Source organism: Dendrobium catenatum, unplaced genomic scaffold, assembly GCF_001605985.2.
Source record: "Dendrobium catenatum unplaced genomic scaffold, ASM160598v2 fragScaff_scaffold_1594, whole genome shotgun sequence".
NCBI classification, from domain to species: Eukaryota; Viridiplantae; Streptophyta; class Magnoliopsida; order Asparagales; family Orchidaceae; genus Dendrobium; species Dendrobium catenatum.
Window position 1 is genome coordinate 382,558 of NW_021320056.1, and position 21,829 is coordinate 404,386.

General features: G+C 34.6%; 1 protein-coding gene across 1 annotated transcript; it reads right to left on the minus strand.

The window, feature by feature from the left end:
• Nucleotides 1–287: 287 nt before the first annotated feature.
• On the minus strand, nucleotides 288–21,437 carry LOC110098212 (glucan endo-1,3-beta-glucosidase 9). The gene is made up of 2 exons (XM_020824955.2): nucleotides 20,963–21,437; nucleotides 288–1,565 (listed from the first exon to the last, which is right to left on the minus strand). The coding sequence occupies exons 1-2, from the start codon at nucleotides 21,328–21,330 to the stop codon at nucleotides 431–433; spliced, it is 1,503 nt and encodes a 500-aa protein (XP_020680614.1). The 5' UTR covers nucleotides 21,331–21,437; the 3' UTR covers nucleotides 288–430.
• Nucleotides 21,438–21,829: the final 392 nt, after the last annotated feature.

Genomic DNA, 21,829 nt, shown 5'->3' on the forward strand with positions numbered 1-21,829 from the left:
AGTCACAAGAAACTAGAACAATTGTGATTTACTCTTATCTCTCTCTACCAACTTCTCGAACCCAACATCCATTAATGTGATGACTGGATGAAACTCATTGAAGGTGAAATTAAAAAGAAATCTTTCACTCCAAGCCTGCTGCTAGCATCTCATTTCCCATTTGTTCGATCACCATTCAATGGTTTAAGCTTAAACAACGTAAACTGAGAGCTAAAGTCCCACAAGCCGAGAAACCATATGCCATGAAGTTAAAAAATGAATAAAAAAATGCCCCTTACACAAGATTAAAAAAAAAAAAAAAGTAGACAATATAACATTCCAAGTACCACGATGCAAATCAAAAGAGACAAAACCCAGCGTCTAATGGAGTAACTAAGCACAAGAAACTCTAATATAGAACATAAAATAAAACCTGAAAGCAAAATATTACCTAGAAAACTGCATCCAAAATAAAATTCTCCTTTACCAGATCAAAGAGAAGGAATGAACTTACAATTGTACACCAAAAAAGCATCGGTAATCCACGAAGAGAGGTAGAGAATGATGTGCGAAGTGCAATAGCGAACATACAATCATCAATTGATGGATCGACTGTCGTGAGCAAACCCAGACCATCAAAGTCACAACTCTCTGCACCCTGATCATGTTGTTGGTAATAGCTGTTGAAGGCATAAGAGATATTTGCAGGCCATCCAAGTTTAAAACAAGAGCCCCCTGAAGAAAGGGCAGTACAGTCAGCATTAGTACATGCATTCACGGCACTGGCAGAAGCATTGGATAAGTCCTTATTGTTATTCACCACACACCACCTCGAGCTAAGGTACTCCACATTCTGGGCATTGGCTAGTTTCTTTGAGCCTTGCCCCAAGTCGACAATATACTTAGCTTGGCCGTCGAACGTGAAGATGCCTAAGTGCCTTTCATAGTTTCCTGTAGTTATGTCACGCTGGTCTTCATCTAAGAGACTAAAGATATATGTCTCTACTACAGGTCTCTTCGGCCGTAATGGTGTTCCAACTTTGTTCTTCAGGTGTTCAACTAAAGCTTGCATGAAGGATTGAGCCACACCGGCTGTCGCATTCGCTGATCCATCAGTAGGCCATCCAATCCTCCCAATCATGATCTCCATGTCTCTAAAACCAGCCTTGGTTAATGATGTAACTAGAGCATCAATGCTTGAATCAAGGAAATTCTTGTACCTATTGTGTCCATCAGATAAGTGATGTGCACTGGATTGAAAGAGAAAGTAGTCAATGGAAAGGTTTTTGTTCTGTTGAAAGCTTAGAAAAGGGTTGATATCGATCACAAAGGGTGAGCGGTGGATGCTTAGAAAGGAGAGAAGCTGAAACATAGTTGTATTTAGATCATCCCTGAAGTGAGCTGTAGAAGGGAGGCTGAAGTTGGATTGATATACATCAGAACTGCAAGGAACAATGATTTTCACTTTATCGGCTAACTTGGCATTCACAAGTGCAAGGTGAATATTGATTGCTGCACCAACTATGAAGGGATAGAATTGTTGCGCATAGCTGAGAAGAAATGGCTCATCGCCAACAGCAATGTACCTGTGAAAACATTTCATTAGCAGAAAGACCAGAAGAAATGGCTTCCCCTACTATAAAACTTCCCTGCATAATTTAAAATTTAAACCTTCATTTGGCGGTCTAGAGAATATGGAAAGAAGAAATGCAAAATCTCAGAACGTACAGAATAATGAGAATATTATTTATTTTTTTCTTCTTTAATCCACAATAAAAAACAAAATAAAGAGATTTAAACACATACCACCAAAACATTCTTATTAAAAAAATTAAAAAACCTAGGCTTTTAAAAAGACCTATTAAACCCATATATTTATGTGTGCTATGAGCAAATAATTGAGAATTTAATGAGAGCAAAAGAAAGGATAGGGCTTGTTTTTCTCTCGAGGTTTGGATGATATTATATAAATCGAGATATTTGGATGCAAGTTTTGTAAATAATCAAGATTTAGATTGTATGTATACAACTGTCCCTAAAAAAAACCAGGAATCAAAAAAAAAAAAAAAATCAATGGTTCACTCACAGTTCAAAAGAGAATTTTTTTCCCGAATCAATTTCTAACGTCTATTAATAATTTGATGGGTTAATCGTTCAAATTATGAAGAAAAGCTCACAGTTTATTAGCAATTTTGTTATTCATTGAACTGAGGAAAAGGGTGACTACAACAAGAGAAATTAATGAGTTATTCATGAAAGTTTTCATTTTATTCAATTGTCATAGTTAAACGAGGCTAAACGGCTTAAGAATATCCAAAAAATATCATTTAATTGCATCGATTCATCAACTTTTATATAGGCTCATACAAGACTTGAGCAACCACGCAACAAAGAATGAAATCCCACAGTTAAAAGCAATTCCTTCACCATTTGATAGTTCTACCGAATTATGGATAGACTTAGCTGTGCTCATTTTAAGGTTGCTTACATAAGTCAAGCCCACTCTTGCAAAGCCGAATGCAGTGCTCTAAGATAATATAAGAAACATCGTGACAATAGATAATCAACACCACCAGTTGTCCATCTTTCTATAAATAAAAATAATAATAATAATAATAATAAACCATAAATTCTAGTGCGGACATCCACCTAACAGTGTTCTCGTCCATTTCTCCAGACTGCTCATCTCTTAAATGCATTTGTAAAAACCCAGCTCTTCCTCACTATCCAATCCTCAGCCCAAACCAGCGTAATAAAACCCAAGCCCAACTTTGAGCTGGTCTAACTTGAATGCAAAACTAAATGAGCCCCAAACCAAATTCGATCCTAGCCAATCTAATCAATCTAAAGTTCAAATATAGCTACGTGACAAGCCATGTTTTCTTTTTGAAACATAGAGATGGACCATTTTCAATTTGCTTTCATTTCATTGTGCAAATTAGCTTGAAATTATAAGAGGACCTACTTTAACTATCTTACTATCATTACCAAATCACCCCCTAGAAGTCTAAGTTGCAGCATTTACAATTGTATGTGCTTGCTTGATGCAGCACAAAAGAAAAGATTTAGGATTTGATTCAGTTACTTGATTTAAATTAAGACTTCTAAATTTATTTTAATTAAAACTAGAATTTATTATTCTTTGGGATAACTATAGGTTTTAATTTAAATTTTTAGATAGGATTATATTATATTTGATTTCAATCTTATCTTTTATAACTTTATTTTTATAAATAGGAATTCCTGGCATGTATTAGATGATTTCCCAATTATATATGATGTACAACTTAAATTACTCTTCTTCTTTAATCCTAGGGTGGTTGCCAATTCTTGATTTGGCAATATTTTTAAGCCATTTACAAGTAGTCACATGGAGACTTGTCCAACAAATAAAGAAAAACAATTATACAAAATACAATAAAATAAAAAAGCTATTAAATGAAAATATTCAACCAAGCCAACTTTGGCAAGTGGAGTGGTTATCTTCAAACAAGCAATATGCAAGTATGTCGTAGAGGCAAAGGCGGCAATGAGAGCACATTTGTGTCCTTAGGAAGTGATAGGTCAAGATTGCTTTCTTCATGCTTTGAGATATATATTTGGTGATGATGATGATGAACTTTAACCTTGATACAGTTCCTTGATTTGAGATCTAATCATTGTTCTTAGGATATGTTTTGGTGTTGTATCATCCTCCCCATGAACATTGTTCACATCCATTTAGGTGGACATTGGCGTTTTGACATGGATGTCATTCACTACGATAAAGAAAACTCACGATTTCAAATTTAACAATAAGAAAATTAAACACCTTGTCAATCCAATAGACAAAGAAACTCGGGTTTCACCCCATAAATCCAACTCATAACTCAATTTTATAATAATCCAAAAGAAGTCTATCAAACTACATTTGATTGAGATCGATCCTTCACTTCAAATCATCCGATTTAAATCACTATCCTCTTAATGACATGTCTCAAATTGCTAGGATCCACATTATGCATATGCAACAACAACAATAACAACAACAAGCATTTATCCCACTATGAGGTCGGCAACACGAATTCTTTTTCTCCATTATATCCTATTAAGAGTCAAATTCTCATTTATATCTAATTAAAAAAATGTCATTTATATACTTTCTAACCAATTCTTTTTAGGTCTACATCTATCTTTCTTAACATAGGTTAAATATAATACATTTACTCTCCTAACAGGGTTATCAGAAGGCGAATTTTTTATGTGACCAAACCATCTAAGGCGTCTCTCTCTAATCTTATCTGCCACTGGAGCAACTCTAACCTTCTCACATATATACTCATTTCGCACTCTATCTCTTAAGTGTAAATCTACACTTTCACCTCTGGAACACTTAATTTTAAGCTTTTCTTTTAATGGCCAACATTCAATACCATAAAGCATTGCAAGTCTCACCATCATCTTATAAAATTTTCCCTTAAGTTTGAGGGGTACTTTTCTATCACACAACAAGCCAAATGTATTCCTCCACATCAACGATCTAACTTGAATTCTACTTATAATGTCCCTATCTATTTCACCATCTCTTGGAACAATAGACCCGATATATCAAAAACGTGCACTCATTTTAATAACTTGATCACCCAATGCCACAATCCCACCACATAATTTATTTATAACTACTCAAATTACACTTCATATATTCAATTTTACATCTACTTAAAGGAAAACCTTTAGACTCTCAGGTTGACTTCCAGAATTCAAGTTTTTATCAACAAGAATATTATCAACAAAAAGCATCACCAAAGTACATCTTCTTGCGAATGTTTAGTAAGATTATCCATGACTATAGCAAAAAAGATATAGGCTTAAAGATAATCCCTTATATAATCCTATTGAAATAGGAAAATACTTGGTCAAATCACATTGTATTTGAACACTAGTACCAACTCTTGTATACATATCATTAATGAATTGATTATAAGAATAATTCATACTTTTTTTCTTTTCAAAAACTCTCCAAATCACTTTTTTTGGAATTTTATCATAAGCTCTCCCTAAATCAATAAATATCATAAGCAGATCACCCTTAATCTCTCGCTATTTCTCCATCAAACCTCACAGCAAATATATGCTTCCACCCGGCATGAATCCAAACTAATTTTGAGAAACATTTGTATCACATCATAACCAATGCTCAATTACTCTCTCCCAAAATTTTAATGTGTGACACATTAAGTTAACTACTCTATAATTCGCACACTCTTGAGTATAACGTTTATTCTTAAAATAGGAATCAACACACTCTCCACTCATCTAGCATTTTTTTTTAAGTTTCTCCAACTTTGCTTTTACCAATACAATGATAAAAATAAAATTTGTTATTTTCAGTTGAGGTGCTAAGATTACTAAAATCAATCGTATTCTCACTACCTTTATTGAAAGGTTAATTAAAATATCTCATCCACCTATATTGAATATCCTTTTTTAAGAAAACTGATTTTATTTTTATTTTAATGCACTTCATTTGAATTAAATCCTTACTTCTCATGTCTCTTTACTTGGCTGACTTACACATATTTTTTTTCCTCATTAGTATCTAATCTATTATATAAGTCGCTAAAAGCTAAATTCTTTGCAGCGTATATTACTTTTTTAGATTCCCTACAACCATTTTATATATTTCTCAATATTTGAGCTTTTACATTCAAACGAATTTTTATAACCAAATTTCTTATTTTTAATTTTTTTCTTATACAGTTTGATTTCACCGTCAAATATTTGTATTTTAAAGTTTTTTCTTTCAATATTAATAATCTCACTAGCTATTTTTTTCTTATATAATATTAACTTCCTTATAAATAGCTCAAATTTTAAGATCATAAATCTTACTCTCAAAAATATTTTTATTAGCATTCCTTAAATGTACTCATTTAATCCTAGGATAATATATTACTCGATTTTTATTTTCTATCAATCCATCTTAAAATCCAAAACTAATAAGTAATGTTGGATACATAAACTTTTACTCAAAATGATTTTATAATTTTTACATTTTAAATGATTTATTTTGTTATAAGAAAGTAATCAATTTGAGTTTTATTATGCCAATTTTTATAAGTGATAAGATATTCCTCTCTTTTCTTAAATAAATACTAGCAATTACAATATCATAAGCTAGACCAAAATATTAGTTGTTCTAAGCCTATAGTCATCATGAATACTTTTAAAATCTTCTATCACTTTACCAACCTATTCATTTAAATCTTCTGTAATTAAAACTCTTTCTTCAAAAGATACTCTTTATATTAATTCTTCTATGTCATTTTAAAATTTTATTTTTTAATACATATTCAAACCTAATTAAGAAGCATAAGCACTTATAACATTAATAATCTTTAAATTTATAATTATATCTCTAATTCTATTGATTTCTACAACATAATCATTCAAACTCTTATTAATAATCACACTTACACCATTCTTAGTATGTCTCTTATCAGAATATCAGAATTAAATCCTAAAATATCAATCTAATTAACTTTTTTCTGAACCCATTTAGTTTCATAAATACATAGAATATTTATCTTCATATGAATCATAATATTTAATAATTTCATTGATTTGTCTATAAAAGTACATATATTTCAAGTTCATATCCTAATTTTAGTTTCGTAAACTAACTTCTTTGTCAATAATTAAAAAATGAAATCGGGAATCGATACGTTTTGCCTCAACGAGGCGAGGCATAAGCCTGAAGACGGATCGAGGCATAAGCCTTGAAATAGAATAATAAAAATTCATGAACTTGCAAATAATTTATAAAAAAGACAAAAATAAAATAAAACATCAATATTTATTTGATTCATCATCATAAGGATTTAAACTACAAATTTCAATATTAAATGTAATTTATAAAATGAAAGTTTGAAACGAGATTCAAAATAAACACTAATTTAAAACTTAAAGAAACCATAAGGATCAGTATCCACAACAGACTCATCTTTTACTTTCATATTCTTAATAATGGCCTTCATATGTAATAATTATATCATTCTCGAATTTTGAATCATTATCATCAGCAAAAACTTCTTCAACTAAAACTTTTTTTAACTCTCTATATCAATTAATATTGGATTCACTATAATATAAAATAAAGCAATAAATTTGTAACATTACAAAGTAATCTATTATAGTTAAAAGCTCAAACCTCACTTTTCCACTTTTTTTTAAATGGCTATGCAGTAGAAGCTATTACCAATTTAGTAGTCATTTTAATATTAACATTAATATCTTCATTCTCCTCATCATCAAAAGCATTCATCCATCTTCAGTTTTAAATCTTTCACTATTTTTTATTGTTATCCATTCATCATCGGATAATATATCATCAAAAATCAAAAGATATATTTCATAATCACCAATTATTCGTCATTGTATTTCAGGTGTCTATCTTTCAATTTTTTATTAAACATAACACAATAATTCAATCTTATTCATTCTTCTTACAGATAATTGGTTCCTTCTTTTTATATAACAGAAATATATATATATATATATATATATATATATATATATATAATACATAATAAAAAATTAAAAAATTTAACAAGTATGAGACGCTGCTACAAAATACCTTAAGGACTAAGCCTCGAGGCATACACCTCATTTAAAAAAGGGGTAAGCTTCGCTGGCACTACTGAGGCTTAAGCCTCGAGGCGCTCCTTATGCGCCTCAGTTCAAAGCATGCCACAACGCATGTGCCTCAAACTATTTTTAAACCATGTTCTTCTCCCACAAGCATCCATGATGCAGGAACCTTTGCTTATTTAACAATGCATCTGAGCACTAGTGTAGCGGCTCTTGCACATTTTTCAAGTCATACATCGTGTCACTTCCAGAAAATGCCCTAGCATTAACTCAATGCATTAAACGATCCATAGTATGATTATTCGATAAGTTTCAGAATGGATGTCAATTATCTAATGCAACCCTCATCTTTTCTCATCTAAAGTTTGGAACCTGCCAACGGCAGTGTTCCACATTATGCACATGGAAAGTTTAAGAAAAAAATTTAGCATGATGACTCCCTTCACCTCCCGCATGTGAAGGAAGTTGTAATAGCCATCAAATAAAACCTCTATAAAAGACGACTAACTCCCGCCACTAAAGCCCCTCCATTTCATATAATACCTCAACTTGATTACTTCCACGTCAACATGTTGTTGACCTCCATACTAGTCTCGGGGTCGAGTCAACCGCGCATGGTGGATTTCAAAAGCAAAAGAACTAGAAATCGCCCGAAAGAAATACGAACTCACATGTCCTGCTCCTCCGATAATCTTCCCATCTTCTATACGGATGTTGCCTTCTGTATTCTTTTTCATCGGGGCACGAGCACGACAAGCCAGATTTTGATGAAAAAGGGTAAGTTGCGCCTGCAGGTGGACCTGCAACACCACCAATACCATCATCTGCACCTGCCTACCCTACCTACCCTCACGACAAAATAATTTAGAGGCTCAAGCGATTAGAAACCCAGCTAGACTATCACATTCAACAACAACAACAACAACAACAACATGTGGAAGAAATGGGATAATTTGGAGAAATGTTTTCCTTAATTGAAGATAATCTACCTCCATCCATAAATATTTTCAACAACCACCACTACCTGATCAGGATCCGTCTTACTTTTTGTGATTGTTTGTTTTGTATAATTATATTTATGACTTATAATGTCTAGCTTGTTTTTCCATATTCCTCCTCTTTTTAGTGATGTCAGAAGGGGGAGAAAATGTATGTTTTGGTTGTATGTCTGGTTATATGGGTTTTTAATAGAATTCTATTTTTGTTTATTTCTTTTGTTTTACTTTTCTATCTTTAATTCTACTATTTTATTTCTCTGTATTAAAAAAATATTTTGAACATCTTATTTTTAAATCTATCGCTCAGTGAGGGGGAGCTTAGGAGAAAAAATTTTTGTTTTACCTCTTAACCAAAATTGTTTGCAATCATCAAAAATGGGAGATTGTTGCAATCTATAATCCCTAGTCTGTGATTTTGATGATGACAAATATTATTAATTGAATTGTTATTTTTCTCAGTAGATATTTTATATATTTCTTTTGTGTGTGAGCGCTAACATTGCAGGTAAACACTACTAAAGACTACTAGAAACTCAAGATTGGGTGGAATAGGATGTCAAGTAAAAGGGTATGTAATATTAATTTTTTTTCTATTTCTTGAGTCTGGCCACATAAGAGTATGCAATTTGGTGACCGTGCACACAAACATAGGGAGAGTGAGAAAAGTTAAAGTTAAATTTTTTTTGTACTAATCGTATTGTACAACTTACAATCATACTGTACAATCAGTTATACAGAGAATAGGTTAACGGCTAATTGAACAATTAATTTCTATGAACTAATCATATTATACAATTTGTTACGATCTGAAAATCCTAGCCGTTGGATAAATTAAGATATTCAAATTTTGAATTTTAAATTAATCATACTGTACGATGTGATTCGTGTTGTACGATGTGATTCGTATTGTACGATGTAATTCGTATTGTACAAAAATTTAAAATCTTACTTAAATTAACCATCATAATTAGTCAATCAAATTATGGTTTAATTAATTATAATAAATCGTATTATACGATCTTAATCATACCGTACGATTAACTGAGACAAAATATAATTGTCCCAAAGATCGTACCAAACAAATCATGGAATAATCATATTGTACGATGTTCATATCGTACAAGACAAATCACTAAAAATGAATTAACGGTATTGTACGGTGAGAGTAGTAGGGGATGATTGACAGAGATGATTTCTAATCATCTCAGAAATCGTCTTATATGAATAGAGAGAAAGTAAACAGATCGTACCGGACGACCTTATGATCATATTGTGTGATGTGTTCGAAAAGTTAAACTGTTTGTCTGAACGACTGTTTGCATCATATTGGATGGGTCTATTTTTTTAACTGACCATATAGTACGAATTCCAATCGTATTGTACGAATAGAGGCAATTAACTTGAATTTTTAAGATTTTTTGAAAGCAAATGCTTAAGCAATGTTTTGAAGAATCTCTTAGTAATAGGGAGGATTGTGTGAATGAATAAGGAACTCTAAGAGATGTGCTTTTGAGAGAAAATCAGGGTTTGAGAGGAAGAAGAATGTGAAGTTGAGCATGATGAAGTAGTGTGAGAGGATCACACGATTGCTTCGGGCTAGCTTACACCCTTGCTCCTCCTGTGGCCTTGGTGAGTCCTTTAAGGCTCTCTTTGGAGAGAGGCTTCGAAGTCAAGTCCTCTAGGTATTCTTCCTTCTCCAGAAGAAGAAAAACATTGGAGATACTATGTCATCTCTAGGAGGGAAAAAAAGATTGGAGATACGCTGCCTTCTTTAGGAGAGAGAAAAAGCTTTGGGTTCTCTGTCTTTTTCAGGAGGAAAAAAAACGATTCAAGGTGGGAAGGTGACATAGCTTCCGGCCCTCCGCCCCATCAGGTTTGGTAAAAGTGAATCTATAAAGACTTCTCCACCTTGTTGTGGGAGCAAAGGGAGAGTCATTTAGTGTTAGTGCAATACCCGGAGCGGAAGACTCTGGGAGTGGACGTAGGTCAAGATTGATCAAGCCACTATAAAATTTTTGATGTGTTTTTTCTATTTTCAGCATTTTTATTTTCATGCAATTTTCTTTATTTGCAAATTGAGTTTATTGGTTTCAATCTTATCAATCAGCTGCATTAAGTTTAAACCTTTTTGCTACAAGAATATTTGCATGTGTTAAAATTTAAAAAGAAAACTTTTATCATATAAATTTTTATATAAATTGCTTCCGCATATTAGTTTGAGTAATCTATCTGAATTAAATTTTTAAGTTATTTTGTGGATAAATAAAAAAATAGTATTCCTGCTTATAGATTTTTAAAATTATCAATTCACCCCTTCTTGGTGCGCCTCAGGCTAGTTCTATGAGGTTTAACAATTTTTTTTGAATTTTCAGCAAACACAAGAAAGCAAAGGCCTAACAAATACATTAATATGAATTTCATACAGACTTTGGGGAACACTTATTCATGGACTTCACAATTGGCCAACAAAAGTATCATCAGGGATTGCAATTATGTTGCCATAAATATATTATTCAAAATTACTCATTTTTATCATGTTCAAAAGCTAATAATGTATCTCACATTGCCAAACTACTTTTCAAAAAACAAAACTGTTACAATACATAGTCTGCCTTTTATCATTATTTCTAATTGAGTGAGATTTATTATATATTTTTGGAAAAAAATTATATTAAACTAAATCATTTGTCTACTTTCCACTCTCAAATTGATAGTAAAATGAAAATAGTTAGTATAGTCTTAAGCAACTGATGTAAGCAAATTAGAGAGAAAAGCCAAGTTGGAGAATACAAGGACAACATGAAATCAAACTCGATTCACTTTAGCTTGCAAACAATCAAACAAACATCCGGATAAACAAAAGTCAAATCAAACAAAACAAATTAATAACATAAAAATGCTATCCTCAGAACAACCATCTAGAGGTTTCCTCACATGCAACGAGAGTAGGAAAATATATGAAGATAGTGCTTAGGCTTTCAAACCGAGGGTCCAACGTCCTACCAAACTCCTCCGGCAAATGTCTCCAAAAATCAGCCAACAAACAACTTCCAAGAGCTCAAGAAGAAAGATACAGGTGGAGTTGAACTTGCGTAGAGAATAAGAGGTTAGAAGCCAAGACGAAATAGAGAAGAGGAAAGGGAGGGTGGAACAAGCTCTCAAGCTTTTCCAAGAAAAGAAACCCTCGGGTTTTAAGTAGAGACTTTGCTCAAATATTCAACAACCTTTTCCTTCTCAAAATATCTCAAACTTATAAGCAAATGAAAGAAGCCAAACAGCCATAAGACCTCCAACCAAAATCAATCAGGTTTGGGGAAATGAAAGGCCAAAATACACCACAACAACCCCCAAAAATGCATAGAAAACAGGGAGAGAAACCAAGGGAAACCCAACCAGCAAGCCACGGAAAACCCAGCCAGCAAGCGATGGGAAAGCAGCTAGAGAGGGACCCGAGGAGCCAACACAGGAAACGGGGCAAGGTAATCACGGGAAAACAACCAGGGAGGAGAAATGAAAAGACAACCAGCTTGACTCACAAGGAAGAAACCAAAGAGACACAAGAATAGGATGAGACAAGCTGCACTCCACATACCTTTTTGAATTTATGAGCTAAGAAGTGCAATTACTCCTTCAAATAATGAGCTAAACTTCAGCTCAAGCATTAATGAGCTAACATCAAGTAGGACCCAACTTATTAAGCTCAACACCAAGCAGCCAAAGCCCAACCCGAGAGCAGCAAAGATCCAACCCAAGAGCAGCCAACAGCCCAAAGGACAAGGACCCAAATGCAAGCAAACCCAAGCCTTACAATGCCCAAGCACATCCTACCGTGATCATTGGATGTTCTCCATCATTGGATAGCTTTTAAAAAAAACATAAAACACAACTAATATTATTCACATTACATAAAAATAAATTAAGACAAAAATAATAATTGCATCAGCAACCTTCAGGGATGCTTAATAAAAATTAGGAACTTTTCTCAACACTTGCCAACATTTGAATTTATGTAAAACAATAATGTTTCTAAAACAAAGAAAACTCCCTTTAAGATTGCCTATAGTTATAATCATAATAATCAAATGATCCCATATCATTCACTCTCGAATGTTGCATTTACATTCTCATATAATCTTCACGGCCTTCATGCATAAGTTAACCAAGTGAAGCAATAACAAATATGTTAATACTATAGTCTTAAGCATTTATCTCGAGAATATAATAAAGGTGACGTGCATTCATACCAAATGACATGCTACTGCCAAATTCAAAATGTTACCTATCAAGTTTTGTGGCTCGTTCAAAATACTTAAGAAACTTGGAGCAAATGCTTATTTTCTCGAAATTACCTTCAAATATTATTTAAAACTATCATTTTTTTTTTTTTTTAAACTATCATTGTCAAGTCTCAAGTCTTGGATTAGAAAAGTGGAGGGTTGTATTAAGCAGTCGACGACTACCATAAAATTTGTCGAATAATCATGACATGAGTCATTTAATTCATTTTGTTAATGCTAAGGCATTCCCTGAAAGGGACAAGCTGTCTGGCATGAATACAATGTTAAGTGTGCAAGGGCTGCTACATTGGCACACATATGCAGTGTTCAATAGGCAAGGGTTTCCATATTATGGACAGATTTGGGCAAAGAAGCTAGTCCATAAAACTAAAATTAGGTTAGGATCTTACAATGTAGGTTCTTTACAGGTAAATTAATGAAATTAATTGATATTATGATTCATAGGAATGTAAATATTTTATGCATTCAAAAAATTAAATGGGTAGGAGAGAAGGCTAAGGAGATTTATAGTTTAAGATTTAAACTTTGATATTTTAGTAGGAGTCATACCAGAAATGATGTAAGTATGATTATAGATAAGAGTTTAAAAGACAATGTTGTAAAAATTAATATAATTGGAGATAAAATTATAGTTTTGAAGATTATTGTTAATGATAAAATTATTGATATTATAAGTGCTTATAGTCCTCAAGAATGTTTAGATTTGTGTTGAAAATTAAAATTTTATAATGATTTAAAAGAATTATTACAAAAAATACCTCTTGAAGAAAGTTTTCAATGGGGGAGATTTAAATGGATATCTTGGTAGAGAGGTAGAGGATTTTAAAAGCATTCATGGTGGCTATGGGTTTGGAGTAACTAATGAAGGTGATAAGACTATATTAAATTCTACTCTAACTTATGATTTTATAATTATTAATACCTTATTTAAGAAAAAAAGATAAGCATATCATTACCTATAAGAATGGATATAATAAAACTCATATTGATTATTTTCTTGTAAGAAAAATAGATTGTTTAGATTGCAAAAATTGTAAAGTTATTCCGAGTGAAAGTCTAAGTACTCAACATTGCTTATTAGTTTTGAACTTTAAGATGAATGAATCCTATAATTATTTTAGGATTAGATTGTGGCATTTAAAGAACACTAACAAAATATATTTAAAAGTAAGGTTCATGATCTTAACATTTAGTCAGTGCATGAGAAAGTTAATGTTATGTGGAAAATAATAGTTTGTAATATTAAAAATGTTACAAATGATGTGCTGGAGTATCAAAAGGAAAAGCTTCTAATAGTGAAAATAATTGATGGTGGAATCAAAATGTGCAAGAAAGATCAAAAGTAAAAAAGCTTTATTATAAAAATTGATTTAGATGTGAAAACTTTGAAAATTGATAAGGATATATAGATGCTCGTAAAGAGTCTAAGAAAGCAAACTATGATGCAAAGACTTTACCTTTTAATTATTTATATAATAGATTATATATTAAAGCATAGGTTGTGACATGAGGCAAATTTTTCTCAAAATAAATTTGGATTAATGCCAGGTAGGTCTACTATGGAAGTCATACATTTATTGAGAGGTATGATGGAGAAGTAGAGAGAATAAGGAGGATCTACATATGATATTTATTGATTTAGAGAAAGTATAGGATAAAGTTCCAAGAGAAATGTTATGGAGAGTTCTAAAAAAGAAAGGGGTTAATAATGCTTATATTCAAGTCATTAAGGATATGTATGCTGGAATTGTTACTTGTGTTCAAACACAAGGTGGTTTGACCCAATGTTTAAAATTACGCAATTAGGTATTTAGGCATTTTTTGTTCTTGAGGCAAGACGTAAGCCTCGAGGCGTTTTGAGGTGTAAGCCTCGAGGCGTTTTGAGGCGTAAGCCTCGAGGCGTTTTGTGGTGTAAGCCTCAAAATAAAAAAAATTTGTGAAATGATAATAAATGTCAAAAGTTATTTTTTATATAATACCTAAATAATATGTTAAATAATAGCATATTAACTTTCTATTGAATTATGAATTAACAAATTGACATACATATGAAACAAAAAATTGCACAAGATCTAAAGTAACAAACAATAAATTGAATGAAATAGAATTAAAATCCAAATCTTATAAAAACAAAATAATATTAAATATGGAAATTGCATATAAGTGTTGATACGTCATCATGAAATTATCTTGATCGGGCACGAATCTCGAGGCAAACTCAAACCGGAAACTTCAAAAATTAATTCCGGGAGCATCCGAACTCTGATTTCAGCAAGCTTATAGTCAAACTGAGCATCTCGAAAATACGAACCCAACGACACCAAGATCAACCCAATCCGAGCCCGAATGAGTCCGAATCAAGGGATCAAAGCATTGTTGAAAGGTTCAAACCGCAATTTGAGTTACCAAACGGTCTCCGATTTTGACGAGCTTATACTCGAATCGAACAAATCGACGAGACGAATCCAACGAGCCCAAGATTGCCAAATTCCGACATCATTAAGGCCTTCAAATGTCCAACGAATAGTGTATGATCAAGGGATTCAATATCAACCGTCCATTCGACCACTCCCTATTCGCCCTTGATCTCACACTTATTTACGGGCCATGCCACTCCAGAAAATCTATAAATAGAGCCCTCATTCTTCACAAGAAGGGGGGCCAGGCAAGAGAGAGGAGAAGAGAAGAGAAGGAAGAAGAGGAGGGAGCTCCTCTTCGACGACCGCCGGACCACCGCAGGAGTCTCGCCGGGCCACCGCCGGACCACCGCAGGAGTCTCGCCGGGCCACCGCCGGACCACCGCAGGAGTCTCGCCGGACCACCGCAGGAACCTCGCCGGACCACCACAAAACCTCGCCGGACCACCACCTTAAGGCCCGACGTTCATCCCCGACGTCCTGCCAAAGACCCGACGTCTTGTTCAAGGCCCGACACTCAGTCCCTACATCCTGCCAAAGACCCGACGTCTTGTTCAAGGCCTGACACTCAGTCCCTACTTCCTGCCAAAGACCCGACGTCTTGTTCAAGGCCCGAAGTTAAGTCCCGACGTCCTGCTGAAGACCCGACGTCCTGCTTAAGACCCGACGTCCTACTCAAGGCCAGACCATCAACATCCGATCTTCCAAGTGACACTGGGACTAACACCTGACTCCTTATCTCCTACCGCCTACAGTTCTTCAGGCCTTTGTCGCCTACTTGAAGGCCCCGACGTCCAGCTGAAGGCCCGACGTCCTGCTGAAGACCCGACGTCCCGCTTAAGGCCCGACGTCCTGCTGAAGACCCGACGTCCTGCTGAAGACCCGACGCCCTGCTGGAGACCCGACGTCCTGCTTAAGGCCCGACGTTCCGCCAAAGGCCCGACGTCCTGCTTAAGGCCCGACGTTCTGCCAAAGACCCGACGTCCTGCCGAAGACCCGACGTCACTCAAGGCCCGACATTCAGACCCCACGCTCAGCTCACGTCCGGACTATCGACATCCGATCTTCCAAGTGATACTGGGTCTAACACCCGACTCCTTTTTGATAGTAACCAGTTGTAATCTGAACACCCCTGAAGGTGATTCAACCATTTGTAACCGATTCAAAGTTCTAGTGGAATCATTTTCAATTGGGCTAGGCCCCGTGGTTTTTTCCCTTTTCAAGGGTTTTCCACTTTAAAAATCTTGTGTTCTCTGTGTGTGAGCTAGTTATCCGTTCAACGCTAAGACGCAGAATTAAACCTCTATCGCCGCGTATTTTCTAGCCCGCAACAAGTGTCATATAACATCAAGTTCTAACTCCAAATTTTCTTTTTGATCAATTATCTACTCATTTACATTTAATTCTTGAAATAGTTGGCAACAACTTAGGAATTATCTGCACTGTCATCACAGAGGTGGTCTTTATCTGAGTTGTTACATAACAAATTGGCCTATCCTCTATCTCATTCAGTAGAGTCGAATGCCTCCAAATATGCTTCTTTTTAATTTATTTCAATCATATTCATCTTTTAGATATATTTTCATCAACATAAATATGAGATTAATACTCCAAAATTTTTAGGGTGGTTATGTGCAACTTTCAAGTGATTGTCGGTGACGACTATGACAGTGTTGGCTCCAACGAAGGACTCGGGATAGAGTAGAGGCAATCAAGAGGAAGTTGTTGCGCTCGAATGTGCATGAAGGCGTGATTTATGTCAGTTTTAACAAAAAAAAAGTATATAAATAGGGTGAGGCGTAAGCCTCACGCTGGCAAGGTGAGGCGTAAGCCTCACGCTGGCAAGGCGAGGCGTGTCTTAAGGTGGGCCTCAACCAAGTTAAGGCGCAAGCCTCATAAAAAAGCTAGAGGCGTAAGCCTCGAGATGTTTTTCACTAGAATTGCGTTGAGGCGGGCCTCAAGGCGAGCCATATATTGCACTATTTTAAACAATGGTTTGACCAAGTATTTTTTAATTTTAGTTGGATTACATCAAGGATCAGCCTTAAGCCCACATCTTTTTGCTTTCGTAATGGATGTTCTTACAAAACATTTGCAAGATGATGATGTTCCCTAGTGTATGCTTTTGCTGACGATATTCTTCTTGTTGATAAGACTAAAGAGGGAGCAGAAGATAAACTTGAATTATAGAGGTCAACCTTAGAGTCTAAAGGTTTTTTTTTTTTGAGTAGATCTTAAACCTAATACATGGAGTGTAATTGTAGTAGCAATAAATCTAATGGGTTTTCTGACTTTGTGCAATCAAGTTATTAATAAAAGTACATATTATAGATATATTGGGTCTATTATTTAGAGTGATGGTAAAAGAAATGATGATATTTTTTGTAGAATTCAAGTTGAATGGTTGAAATGGAGGAATGCATCGGGCTTGTTGTGTGATAGAAAATTACCACTGAAACTTAAGGAAAACTTCTATAAGATGGTGGTTAGACATGTAATGTTTTATGGCACAAAAATGTTGGACATTAAAAGAGAAGCATAATATTAAATTAAGTGTTGCAGAGATGAGGATGCTCAGGGGGATGAGTGACTTTACTCTTAGAGACAGGATATGAAATGGGCATATACGTGAAAAGGTTGGAGTGGAGTAGCTCTAATGGCTGATAAGATTAGAGAGAGTCACCTAGATGGTTTGGTTACATAAAACGGCGGCCTCCCGATAATACGGTTAGGAAAGTAGATGTATTAGATTTTGCCTATGTTAAGAAAGGTAGAGGTATACCTAAAAAGATTTGATTAGAAAATATTAAAAATGATATTTTTATTAGATATAAATGAGAATTTGACTATTAAGAAGAAACTATAAAGAAAAAGGATTCATGTAGCCGACCTCATATAATGGGATAAAGGCTTGATGTTGTTGTTGTTGTTGTCATATTTTTAATATTGATGTTATATTACTTATGAAGGAATCATAAAGACTCGGGATTTGAAAGCTAACACACCTACATAAAAGATAAATCAAAATTTACCACACCCCAAACTTTATAAAGATTGAGGGGATCATTTCATATAAGATTAAAATACCAATAGTTACCCGTTGCATGTTCTTTGTTAGATGGAAGAACCAACTTCCCTCTAAGGACACTTGGATGATCAAAGCATATCTAGAAAAAGTTACTCCAAACTTGGTAGAAGATTATGAGGACTTAACTCTACAAAGCAAAATTCTTTGCAGTTCAATAAAGTTGATGCAATAAAATCACATGGTCATTGGTCTATGACTAGATCTCAATGCCAATCATGGTATCAAGATGAATGAGCATGATCATCATCAACACAAATTGCAAAGCTGAAATTTCACCAACACCTCTCCCTTTGGTCTTAAATCCCCCAAGCCTTTTCCCTAGCTCTTGGTAACACACCAAATCCTAACCTCAAATTTTCACCAACACATCTACTCAACCCTAAAACATTCCTCAACATCACCCCTAACCTCCACAAGCATCCAACATCCTTCCCCATACCTAGCCCAAGTCCACATCATAAAGCAAAAAAAAAAAAATCCTTATCCGGTCTACCTCCCCCAAACTCTAAAGAACTACCTCTCAAGCCTTCCACTACTCTCCCACCTTCACTACAATTCTTATAAACCTTACCACACCTCTTACCAATTTGAACATATCCACCGCAAACCATATCTAGCCTAAGCATACCCTTAAATCCATATAAAACCAACCCTTAAGTTGTCTAAAGATTTTAAAACCTTCACCAAATTCTCCACAAGCTTTCACTAAACTTCAAGGTGCCATCAAAAGATCCTACAACAAGCTTCCATCAAAGGTCTTCAAGTTTTTCATCGTAACAAAAATCCATACACACATTTTTGTTGTCCAACTTAGCACCTTTTGAGGGAACAATGAGGATGACTTGAGATGAAATATTTTCTTGGGTCTAGTTATTAGTCACCACAACTACTTGGTCATCATCATTATTAGTGGAAAAACTGACTCTACAATACGTAATTCAATGAGTCCAGCCATACTTGAGTAAGCATAAGGAGGATGAGAAGCAAAAAAAGAGGAAATATATAAAATTAAGTGTACAAGACTAACTAACTACAAGTTAGGCAGAAATGATGATATCATTGTTACTTCTGAGTTCACAAATGTAGAATTTGCAATTATTGGCAATGAATTTCCCATAGAGACTAGACATAAAGAAAAATGGGAACAAAATCAAAAGAGAAAGCATGGTCATAGGATTTCTAACTATAGACTAAGAGCAAATAACATTAATCATTTCAAGAAGCTCCACTCTTGATTTTTTCTTTTTTCTTTTTTTTTTTGGTATCCAGCTTTATGGAGGTAGGAGAGATAATGATCAATGTCTACAAAGACGTGACTAGAAGAAAGGTAACAGCAAAAGAGCTCACAGAATCCATCGCATAATAATTAGCCACTACTGAAGGTTTCCAAGATAAAGAAGGCTTCTCGACTTGCATATGTTGTGAGTCATATTCTTGGTCGAGAGTCCATGAAAGACTTACATTTGAAGAAGATGGAGATGTGCACGACATACAATAACAACTTTTGAAGAAAGAAAAAGAAAAGATTTTAATGAAGGAGAGCCACTGAGATTTCAACTCCTTGCTTCAAAAAAGGCCATAAATGTCACAATTTCAAACATTGATGCCTTGAATGCATGACCCAGATTTGTTGTTTCCTTAATCTGTTTTTTAGTGTACAACAGTCGAAAATGTGATATTTTTATTTCATTCATTTGTCTTGCCATTGACTTTCTAACACAAGGAATCAGAGTATAGATGCACACCCATAATTATCTTAGGCTAGATTGATCAAGTCAACTTAGTGAGTTGGGCAGAACTAATGATAATTTGGGCCTAATCGCTCAGGGATACTCTATTAAACCAGCTGGCTCATTAACTAATATCTTCTCTCCAAACAAGTCCAATCTCATTCTAGAAACCCAATTCCCGTCTCCTTGAGATAGCGGGCCTGAGTAGTGTCAACTGATTTCCACCGAACAACTTTGGGATATATCTGATTCCAACAGATATACCAATACATTAAATTCCACAAAAGCTGAACTCACCATCCATGCAGTAAAAGTGAAAAGTTTAATGAGCCAAATAGTCAAGTAAATATCCCCTCGCATAATGAAAGCATTGTGACTCTATCTTGCAACAGATAGGTCAATATATTGACGCCCAGTTTACATTAATAAAAGTCTCAGCACAAATAATAAGAACATAAGAAAGACAAGGAGCCCAGAAAGACTTTTTTAAAGCAAATAAAGTATGATAAGCTCTATACAGCACCAAACTAGTAGCCAAACCTATACGTCCCATTGACTATTAAAATAACAAAGAAAGACCAAAACACATTTGAAAGCCTAAAGGAAATAAAAAAGGAAATTTTCATTTAGGGCTATCTCACACATCTACAACGCATGAATTAGGAATATTTCAGCCCAACTCTACTAAAACAAATTAGCATTTTGTCCCCAAAAAAATGTTTAAAAAAAAACAGAAAAAAATACACAAAACTTAACCCAAACCCTTCTATTCAAATGAAATAACTGACCGCTCAGAAAAGAAATCGGTACAAGAGAAGCTTACTCGATTCGAACTCCGCCTTCGACTCCGCCATTAGGAAGGTAACGTGTGATGTTATCATGGACCCAACTCGCCGCCGCCTTCTTTGAGGAGTTGAGAGCCGAGAGCATATTGTTTGGAATTCCGACCACCACATTGATTCGAGAGCCGGAGAGGCTCTCAAGAACGGAGGGATCGGCGTCAAAAAGCTTCACGCTGGTGATATTGTTCGACTGGAGGAGACCAGAGACAACCATCGCCGACGGGAGAGGATGCGAAGAGGAAGTCCCCCAGTTCACACCCACCGCCGTCGCCCGCCAGCTCCCCGCCGGCGTAAGCACTCGTGCCAGGAGCAGGAAGAGGACGATCACCTGCCTGTGAACGGACCACATTCTCTATTTTCCGATTTTTCGATCAGAAGAGAGCAACGAGCTGGCGAGTTGCTAGCTCTCAGCGACGAACCGCAGACCAACGGGCCGACGGCGCGACGCTCAACATTTTCTAAATTTTCGCATTTTAATAGACAGGATTATTTTCATAAGTTTACATATTATCATAATTAGAAAAATAAACTTGTGCATTTTATTTCTTAGAGAAATATATTTTTATTCATTATGAACTAAAATATCCTCATTTTTTAGCACAAAATAATTATTTAAGTTGTTCCTGACCAATATTGATTCAAAAAAAGCTTAATTTAGCATCTAACCAAGTTCTAATAAATTGGAATCATATTCAATAAAAATTTAGAACTTTTTTAAATACAACTCAAGTCTTGATCAAACTCTTATTTGAATATAACTTTGAATAGATTTTAAACATGAGTTGAATAATGATCGAGCATAGTTCAAATAAGATTTGAACCAAGTTCAAAAAAACTCTTACATAGTT

Excerpts from the sequence above, each read along its gene's own strand:
- LOC110098212 (XM_020824955.2), bottom strand. The coding sequence starts at position 21,330 with ATGTGGTCCGTTCACAGGCAGGTGATCGTCCTCTTCCTGCTCCTGGCA. Across the intron at positions 1,566-20,962 it reads GAAGGCGGAGTTCGAATCGA|GTACATTGCTGTTGGCGATG; the intron begins GTAAGCTTCTCT and ends ATGTTTTCACAG.